Below are 10,374 nucleotides of genomic sequence, written 5' to 3'. Positions count from 1 at the left end.
TTTATGCTTGACAAGGCTAAATGCTTATATGCTTAATAACTCATATATGTACATATGTACATTCATATACATAATTATTAGATGGAATAGACCGCATTTTCATCTCTCTACAGTTCTCTTAAGGACTAATACTTCTGAAGCAATATGAGCTAGAGAGCTGGGTCTGGTGTGTAGCCCGCGCAGATCGAGTTTGTTTCTAAAAGTTTGATAACTATTATTTTTCTTTATATTTTTATTTAAAAATCAACAATTATTTCCTTTATTTATTTCGAGTAAAAACCTGTGTATGCAAAAAGTTGGAAATAGTAGTAGAAGCTTTTTTAATTGTTTTATGTTAGATTTTATTTTAAATGGTTTCCTTTCTTTTTTTTTTTGTCAATTACAAATGTTTTTAATATTATTTTGCGTCTATTGTTTGTATTTTTCCTCTTCTCTGTTTTTTATGTGTTTTTTTAGTGAGACCTTTTAGAAGTGCATCAAAATCGTATTTTTTGTTTTGTTTTCAAACAGCATTTTGATTTAAAAATGTTTATTTTTCTGTTGCTTGTAAATAAAATAATATCTGCATTATTTGTATTGTTTAAAGTATTAAATGCCTTTCATTGCGTTTTCATTTTAATATACTATATATAAATATGCAGTGTATATATAATTTATGGTTTTTCTTTTCGTTTTCTTTATTTTTAAATTACATTTCACAAAATACAATTCACAACTACACTTGACGTCAAGTTACTGGTTTCTGGTTTCTGTGTGTAACTAATCCCTTCAATCACGCTCGCTATATCATCTATCGATCTGAACCCAAATCCATTATGTTTTTTTTTTGCTCGTTTTGTTTATTTTAAATTTTAAATTTCTTGTTAAAATTAAAAAATCGTATACATGCGCAAATTGCAATCAATTTTTGTTCATCAATTTAGAAAATGAATTTTCAATCACAAAAAATCAACGTAAAAATGGATTAATTTTAATTTTAATCTGTTTTCGTATTCGTATTCATTTTCTTTAAATTTTTTAATTTTTTTTTTTTTTTTACATTTCATTTACGTATATTCGTTACACTTGTTTAGCCTTTAATATATATATATTTGTGTATATATATATAGTATAATTTATTATGATAAAAGCGTTAACTATTTACGCTCAAAACTAAATTTTTCAAATGCCGAAATTCTAAGATTTCCTCACAAATATTTTCCACATTCCAAACTAAAATCTACTATTAATATTTTGCAATATATAATATATTTATATATTAATTTTTATTTTTGGTTTATTAAGCTTATTAACAACATCGAATAGTACGCGTATTTTTTGTTTGTTTTGTTATTGTTTTGTTTTCAATATATGTAAGTATATTAAACATTGTACGTCATGTAGAGAAATTTTTGCTAATTAATATTTACTTGTTTACTTATTTTTTTGTTGTTTTTTTTTTTTTTTTTTTTTTTTGCTTAACTTGGAGAGCTTCGTTTTTATGATACGTATAAGTGTAGAGGGTTTTTCTTATGAACGCTAAATATCAACGAAAGTTCATTGAAAAGAAAAATGCAAGCTGAAACAGAAAATAAAAAATCTACTTACAGAAAAACGAAATTAAATTTCCAAACTAATAAAAACTCAAAAGTATAAATTTTTTTAAAGTAATTTTTATTACAGTGTTTTATTTTATTTTTTTCTTGTTTTTTCTTTAATTGTTGATTTTATAGAAATAGTTATAGTTGCTATAACATTACACATAGAGTTGCTATATTATAATATAATATATATATTTAATTATAGATAATTTTTATGTTTTGTTTCGTATGTGAAATTGGTTTCGAAATGCCAACAACAACAGTTGTAATTGTTGTTCGTATATGTATATTAAATATATTAAATAAAAATACAATAGATTTTAATGCATGAAAAATATTTTTGTTTTGCTTTGTTTTTGGATTTCGTTTACAAACGAAAATTACATTTATTTAATACTCTTATCTCAATGTTTTACTTTATACAATTTTCCTTTGCTCTTTAAATGCAGTTTATTATTATTTTTTTTTATTAAATTTTCTGTGTAAAAATTAAATTTAGTTTTTTATATTTCTTTTCTGTTTTGTTTTGTTGAGCTTAAATGCAGCGCTAAAATGCAAATTACTATTATTTAGTTTTTAGCTTTTAGTTTTTAGGATAAGTTACAAAAAAAGTCGTTTACAAACTAAGCGCAATTTGAAAAATATTTACAAGAAATTAGTGCTGGATAATGCTGGCTCTTAAGTTAGGTTTTTAAATAATTTACAAATGGTTTTGCAACACTGTGCGCTCGCTCGCTCGCTCACTCTCTGCAATGTGGATGCAGCGACAACCCTAAAACATAACGTACTTAGCGAATTCGAAATGTGTATGTGTGTGTGTGTGTGTGTGGGTATGTCTCTTCGTAATATATATATGTAAATATATTAAATGTGACTCTATGTATTAGGTTAAGGTTAATAGTTTAGGTAGTTTGATTAAAAGTTACTTGTAATTTCGAAATATGGCTCGTGGCTCTGACTTGGCAGTGTTGGCAAACGCTTTTGCTCTCTTTGTATTTGTTTTGTTTCCTTCTCTAGATATCTGTTTGTTTAATGCAATTTTGTTTATCGATTTCTCAGTCTATTTTGTTGAAGAAATGAATGGAAAGAACCAAAAGGTAAAGCCGCTTCAGAACAACAAAATGCGCGCCTGGTTCGCTCGCTTGTCCCCATCTCGCTCAACTGCTATTCGCTGGAGAGCGTCTTCTCACTCTCTGTGCTCGCTGCTCTCTTTGCTTGCCCTTGTCGCTCGCTGATATACTCGTGTATGTGTTTATAAGGTTTTCGGACTAGAATCTTGGGCAAATCGCTTAAAATCTGTTTTGCGCCTTTCTCTAAACAAACTACAGCTACAAAAAATTAATATGGCAATCGCTTAATAAACCTCTGAGAAAGTGACAGGTGTGAGAGACAGAGACAGAGAGAGTGTGAGAGAGAGAGAGGGAGAGATAGAGTGAAGAGAGAGAGATTTGTTGTTTGGAGAGAGGGAATTAACTGCACTCTTACAGCTGACTAAAGCTGCTCGTTGAGACCCAGTGCGCGGTGTCCGGGCGTACCATTAACTATATGGGACCGTAGTCGCTCAATGCCTGCCCCGGATGCTGAGAGCCAGGTCCGCCAGGCAGTGTGACCACCACAGAGACGGCTCGTGAATCGATGACCGAACCGGGCGCTGTGCTCTGGCCGCCGCCCACACCACCGCCAACACCACCAACACCACCCACACCACCGCCGCCATTGACATTGCCGTAGACAGTGCCAGGGGCGCCGCCATTGGCGCCACCGCCTTGTAACAAGCTGCCAGGAGGAGCTCCCATGCCAGACATACCGCCGCCGCCAACCGTACTATTGCTCATGCCCGCCGTGCTCATCAGTGTGCCGTGACCTCCCAGCACGCTGCCGCCACCCATGGTTGAAGCTCCTCCCGACTCTCCATGTCATACATGGCTGGCCGCTGGCTGCTTGAGAACGTGGTGGTGCAAGTGGTGGTGGCTGGTGGAGGCCACCGAGGCGCCGCCGGCCTGTGTGTAGGGCGTGGCCAGCAGCGAGCCAGCCGCCGAGCCAACGGGCATGCCCATGCCGGAGCCCGCATACGGATGGGGAATGGGTGGCCGTTGCTTAATCAGTGCCTGGTTGGCGCCGGTGCGATCCGGTGCCCCGAACAGGCGGCGCCAGAAGCGACGCCAGCTCTCCAGTGTCTTGCCCGACCAGATCCACACACCCGAGGTGATGCCCACCGCCAGAGCCATGAAGTACTTGAGCATGAGCACAGAGTAGAGGGGCTTCTTGCCGGGCCCCTTGACCTGGGCGCAGGGGCAGGCCAGAGCCTTGATCCAGTCCTCGAAGTAGGCCGCCTCGTACAGGTAGCAGCCGATGACAATTGTCGCCGGCACGGTGTACAGCACCGAGAAGATGCCGATGCGGATCATTAGCTTCTCCAGCTTGTCGGCCTTGACGCCAGCGCCAACGCCGCCCTGCTGCTTGATCACCGAGCGAATCCGGAAGAGCGAGACGAAGCCAGCCATGAGGAAGGTGGTGCCAATGACGAGGTACACGAACAGCGGTGCCAGCACGAAGGTCTTCAGATGGTCCGGATTCAGGTTGCCCACGTAGCAAATGCCCAGAATGGGATCCCCATCGACGGCCGAGAGCAGGAGCACGGCCACAGACTGGACCGTGGGTATGAGCCAGGCAGCCAAATGGAAGTACTGCGAGTGCTTCGTTATCGCCTCGTTGCCCCACTTCAGGCCAGCGGCCAGGAACCAGGTGAAGCTGAGGATGACCCACCAGATGGACGAGGCCATGCCAAAGAAGTAGGTGAGCAGAAAGACCAGGGTGCAGGAGTGCGGGCCCGTCGAGCTCTCGCGCAGCAGTCGCCCGTCGCAGGCGATCTCCTCGTTCTGGAGGAAGTTGCGCGAGAGATAGCCGACGGCGACCATGAAATAGCAGGCGGAGAGGAAGACAATGGGACGTTCGGGATACTTAAACCTTTCGGTGTCGATGATGAATGTGGTTAGGGTCATGAGGGTGCTGCAGAAGCATAGACCCGACCACAGGGCGATCCACAGGCCGGCGAAGTCCTTTTCGTCGTTGGTGAAGAACGGGCCCTTGCATGGAATGGCGCAGTTTGGTACGCCGGCGATCCTTTGCACAGTTAGGTTCATGTACCAGTGATGGTGCATCATGGGCGACTGCTGCATGAGCTGCTCCTTCCCCAGGACGATCAGCGGTGAACGGCACGAGCATGTGCACTCCTTTCCGTTTGCCTTTTCTCCTAGGGGATTTTGGCAGTTTTTTGAATTCTTGCCCTTGCACTTGTTGGACGTCGTCGAGGAACCGCCCGAGCCGCTGCTGCCGCCCTGCTTGCGCTTGCCACCCGAACCGGAGCCCGATCCACCCGAGCCCGCACCACCGCTGCCGCCCGAGCCGCTGCCCGGCTCCGTATACGATGGCTGCTCCATGCACAGATTGTCGGGATCGCCGTGCAGCGGCAGATTCTCGCAGGCCATGCGCTCGGGCCACTCGAAGCTGTACTGCTGCATGATGGGCGCACAGCCGGAGCGCGCACGCTCGCAGACGCTGCGGCAGACGGGCAACGGCTTGTGGTACTCCTCCAGGCAGATGGGCGTGTACATGCTGCACAGGAAGAACTTGAGGTCCGGCGAGCACTTGATCTCCACCAGCGGCCAGAACTGGTGCACCTCCAGGCCCGCCTCGTCCTGGGTCTCGTGATTCATGTCGTTGGGAAACGCCGTCATATTGTAGCCGATGCCCCGGCACATGGGTATCGTGATCTGTTCGCAGCGCGAATTGGGATCCTTGGGTATTGCCGGCACCCCATAGCCGGGCGCTGGACTCACGTCCATCGAGTGTGAGCCCATGCCGCCCATGCCACCCATGCCGCCCATGCCCATGTGTCCGCCCCCTCCGTTGTTCGCCATGTGTTGCGAGCTGTCCGCCTGGACGAGCAGCAGGCCGGCTGCCACCAGCAGCAGCGTTGCCAGATTCATAATGTGTTGCATGCTTGTGCTTGTAGCTCTCAGCTTTTGTCTATCTCAGAGTACTTTGGCTCTGTCTACTATTGCGCGCTCTCTCTCTCTCGCTCACACTAGCTCGCTTAATCCTTGCTGCGAGCTAGCCGAGTTGTTGCTTTTGTTCTTTGTGCTATTCAAGGATGATTCTCTGTGCAGAGCGTCAAATTGTCAACGCTTGACAAACGGCGTGGCCTAGCTGTAAGGAGAGAAAGAGAGAGAGAGAGTTAGTAAGGAATCGCATATGAGATATGTGTTAAAGAGTGCAGCTCTAGACCTAAGCGCCGTCAGCATTTAACTGAACCTCGACTGGCAGCTAGCTCTCCAGCAGAGCTCTAAGTGCCGTCGCTGAGGCGTCGACAAGTTGCAGCAACTGCTCTTTCCTGTGCTCTGCGTGCGCTTCATTTGTTTCAATTGGAGCGACACTTGGGCGACAGCCAAATGTCACATGTCAACCCTTCCGCCAATATTTGCTGACGCTGACGATATGGAACCGGGAATCGGACAATGCTGGGGGGAGTTGGGGTGGGGGTGGCAGCTGGTTGAGCTGGAGAGTTTTACTGCTGACCAAGAGGCGCATCAATCAAAATCAGTGATTTTTATTAAATTTGACGGCGTCTGCTGGTCGCCTCGGCCTCGGCTGGAAGCTGCTCATGTGCTTGATCAAAGTGTTTGCTCAGCGCTGACCAGTTGGAGCGCAAAAAAAAGGGTGTGAAAATGCCGGGGGTAAAGGGTTGCGTGTGTGATGAAGCAGAAATTAATTCAAGACAATTGCTCACTTGATGACGCACACACACACACGCACACACACAGAGAGAGAGCTTAAAGGGAGCAGCGTTGCGTGACCAGCGTTGCCACCTGACGTGAAACAATGTTGTAAACTGTGTCAGCTCTGGATATGGATACGGCTATGGTTATGGCTATGGATATCGATGTCACTGTCGATGTCGATGTCGATGTCGATGTCGATGTCGATGTCGATGTCGATTCTGTGGTCAAACAAAAGATGCTGCGTGTGTGCCTGAGCTGAACTGACAGCCGAACAAGCTGGGCGTGGCGTCAACTGACAGCCAAAAAGTGAAGGGCGTTTAAGCAGCTGCTTCAGTCAGCAGTTCAGCTTCAGCTACAGCTTCAGAGCCAGAGAGAGATTCCATTTACAAGTAGCAAGTGTCAAATGACATACATATTTGTGGCTTTTGCGGGCAGCTCCTGCAGCAGCTGCGTGTGGTCGCTGCTTGGCCTGAAACAGCAAAGTTTACGCTTTAAACAGCAGCAGGAGCAGCAGCAGCAGCAGCAGGAGCAGCAGCAGCAGCAGCAGCAGCAGCAGTAGCAGTAGCAGCAGCAGCAGCAGCAGCAGCAGCAGCAGCAGCAGCAGGAGCAACAGGAGCAGGAGCAGCAGCAAAAGCTGTCAACGGCAGCTGCGAATAGCACTAAGCGGAAGGTCCTTTTGCCTTTTGTTTTATTTTATAAATGAATGACATTTTAATTAATAACATTTGTGCTGCATGTCGAAGGCCCCCCTCTGCCTATCCGCTCCGCACTACAACTCCCTTCAATACTCCCTGTCAGTTGCGTAGCTCAAGTGCTTTTCGGTTGCAGGGAGAGGGTGGGGGGGTGGGGGGGTAGTCACTGCCTGAAACATTTTTCGTGTAAATCTGTTTGCCAAGCACTTCAAAATAATTAAGTAAATAATGCTGCCAAAATGGGAAAATGCCAAGTGTTGTACATCAACAGCATCATCAGCTGTTGCTGTTGCTGTTGCCCCAAAATGTTGTAATACGATAAAGTGATGTGGGCGTAAGGGAAGGCTCGACTAACAGTTGCAGCATTGCCGGTGTTGCATAACATTCATCAGCTAGAGATGTGCAGCATTTATTGACATTTGCGCAGCATGGAATTTCATTACGATAAACGAAATACGATATTGCGTTGAATACAGATCAAATAAACAATGAATAACGAATTGCTTGTACTACAATTGAAGAGAGTCTTATAGAATAGCATTTTAATGAGATCTACGATATACGATATTGCGATATACGATCTAAAGTATATCAGAGTTTAGAAACTCTTATTGACTTCTTCTTATTCCATTTGGCGATATACGATGTAATAAATTTCAAGATACGATATACGATATTCCAAATATTCTTATTGTCTGCAATCACAATGCATTTTACTAATATACGATTTACGATATTAAATTACACATACGACATCAGGCTTGCCAGTGTTGCTAAACGTTCTTCTCCATAGCCAATTGCATATAGAGATGCACAGCTAAGCAATGTAATGCGATATGCGATATACGATATAAAATTTTCTATTATGCATGCAATATCAACATTGCCAGTGTTGCATAACAATGTTGCCAATAGTCAATTACTTCTGGGGATGTGCAATAATAATTACTGAGACTTGCTTGCATAGCATTTCAATGCAATAGACGATCAGCTATTGACTTATATAGACGGAAAACCATATACGTACATATATATGAGTATATACATATATACATATATGCATGTATGTGCGCGTGTACTTGCCCCCTTTTTAAATACGTGACCAAAATGGACGACGCGTCTAATGACAAACACAGTGCAGCATGGGTAAAAGGAAAAACACGTTCACATCCACGCGCTTATATAGCCCGCCTAGGCAAGGTATGAAAACATTTGTTTGGGATGGCCTAAAAAGAACAACAACATGCCCTTATTATGGACTGGCTGTTGTTGTTGTTGTTGTTGCTGCTGCTACAGTATCAAGTGGCATGCATATGTACATATGTATATATGTATGTAGATTTATGTATGTGTATACAGCACACTCAGATATTTGGATTGGTTCCATGGCTGTCGCCCTCTGATTGCTTACGAGCCTAAAAAGCCAAACTAATAAGTACGCGCACTTCACTCGCATCCCATAGAAGCCCTGGCCCTGCTCTGGCCATGTGTGTGTGTGTGTGTGTTCATGGGGAATGGCCTGGAAATAATAGCAAACGTGCCTCATTCGCAGCCCAAAGAGAAAATGCATAAATATTGCTTTTAATAGAGAGAGAGAGAGAGAGAGAGAGAGAGAGAGAGAGAGCGCAGTAGAAAAACAAAAACAGAAAAAAAATGTCTCAAGTGCTCGTCCAGTTGAGGTCCATGGAAAGTGGTAGCTGAATATATTTCTGTTTATTTTGGCCCCGATCGCCACACGTCCGTCCATCCGTCCGTCCGTTGTCCGTTTCGGGCCATGTTTATTTAGTGATTTGTTGTTTTTGTCGGACTGAAAATGCGACTCATATTGTTTATTTAATTGTTAACAAGCGAACGAGCGAGCGACTCGCTGCTCGTTACAAGTAACAAATTATTACCAACAAACGGCTAAACTAAGCCCCAAAGACTTCCCAGAGACTGCTGCTCGCCCCGTATTGCATTCATTTTGCAAATCATGCAGCACAACAGCAGCAGCAACAGCAGCAGCAGCAGCAGGAGCGGCAGCAGCAGGAGAAGTCGACTCTAGAATTTATACAAAATCACGCTGCCAACAAGTCTCAACAATGTTTGCACAAGCTCTAGAGCCACACTCATGTTTACCCAAGACTTGACTGCGAAACGAGAGAGAGAGAGAGGGAAAGGGAGAGAAGATCGGGCTGGAGAGATCGCCAGTGTAGATCGCCGGATGATATGCGTGCGTGCGTGCGTGCGTGCCAAAGCGCTTGGAAATTGGTGAATGGCTGCGCTTCAATGCAGTAAGCAGGCCAGAGCCAACGGGCAACAGCATCATCAGCCATCATCATCATCATCATCAGCAGTGCAGACGTTGGCGGAAGCTGTGACCAAAGTTGGTAGCCGGACAGCCAAGCAGGCCGGCAGACAAGCGACAACTACAACTTGACTGTTTTAATTAAACAAACAAGGCGCAGGCGCAGTCAGCGACAACAACAAGTAACAAACAAACAGGAGACAGCAGACGGACAGACGGACGGACGGACTGTGAGACATACGAACAGGTAGCAAGTGATGTTTGCTTTAAATACAAGGTACAGTTGACACCCGTTGCATGTGCAAAGGCGATAACAGTGTTGCGAAATGCAAGCAAATAAAAAAATTAAACATAATTATCGATAAATTATTAATTGAAATGTGGCCTTAAAATCCAATCAAATAGTCAAGCATAATCGATTAATGATCGAGCATTCATATGGTAAAATTTTGTATATAATATTGATCGATTTATCATAGAAAGGTATAAAAAACTAGCAGTGCTTGTGCACTTCTTTGTCTAGTGTTTAATGGAATCATCAAAATATCAGTAATGAGGTAAACAGCAAGCGGGAATTATTGATAGATTTTTAACTGTATTTAGCATGGAATTATATGAAACAATTCAACTCTTTCTACAATAGAAGAGATTCTCATGGAAGTGCCCGAAAGCTTAACTACAGTCAAACAATAGCAGAATACTTTTAGTTTGGCGAAACTTCTCATCTTTTCTCTTCATAGACTCGCGTTAATCGATAACTTATCGTCTGCAGCAATCGAGGCAATCAATCAGAAACGTTTGTGAGAAGGCCTTCATACGCCACCAAAAAACAGAGTTGTGAGTGAGGGAACGATGGAACGGAATGAAACGGAAAAAAACTTGCAAGCCACAGAGCACTTAAACTTTTCTATGGATCGCTGCGCACAAAGAAGCGTTGAAGCAGCAGCAGCAGCAGCAGAGGCAGCAACAGGAGCATAGCTTCATAGAGCACAGGTGCAACAGTACAGGCAAAAGAAAAAAAAAAAACAAACAAC

At 43.7% G+C, this 10,374-nt stretch overlaps 2 protein-coding genes across 2 annotated transcripts; both read right to left on the bottom strand.

The window, feature by feature from the left end:
* Window positions 1–651: 651 nt before the first annotated feature.
* On the bottom strand, window positions 652–3,469 carry LOC115564181 (uncharacterized). The gene has a single exon (XM_030388197.2). The coding sequence runs from the start codon at window positions 3,467–3,469 to the stop codon at window positions 3,122–3,124; it is 348 nt and encodes a 115-aa protein (XP_030244057.2). The 3' UTR covers window positions 652–3,121.
* On the bottom strand, window positions 3,238–5,581 carry LOC115564180 (frizzled 2). Its single transcript, XM_030388196.2, has one exon. It carries the CDS (start codon window positions 5,579–5,581, stop codon window positions 3,497–3,499), a length of 2,085 nt encoding a protein of 694 aa, XP_030244056.1. The 3' UTR covers window positions 3,238–3,496.
* Between the last annotated feature and the right edge of the window lie 4,793 nt (window positions 5,582–10,374).

This window comes from Drosophila navojoa, chromosome 4 (genome assembly GCF_054131105.1).
Source record: "Drosophila navojoa isolate 15081-1374.11 chromosome 4, UAZ_NAV_1.0, whole genome shotgun sequence".
NCBI lineage: Eukaryota > Metazoa > Arthropoda > Insecta > Diptera > Drosophilidae > Drosophila > Drosophila navojoa.
Note: the sequence above shows the minus strand (reverse complement) of the source record. Positions and strands in the feature narration are given on the sequence as shown.

What these genes read in the sequence shown, in the direction of transcription:
- LOC115564181 (XM_030388197.2), bottom strand. Translation starts at nt 3,469, where the DNA reads ATGGGTGGCGGCAGCGTGCTGGGAGGTCACGGCACACTGATGAGCACG.
- LOC115564180 (XM_030388196.2), bottom strand. Translation starts at nt 5,581, where the DNA reads ATGCAACACATTATGAATCTGGCAACGCTGCTGCTGGTGGCAGCCGGC.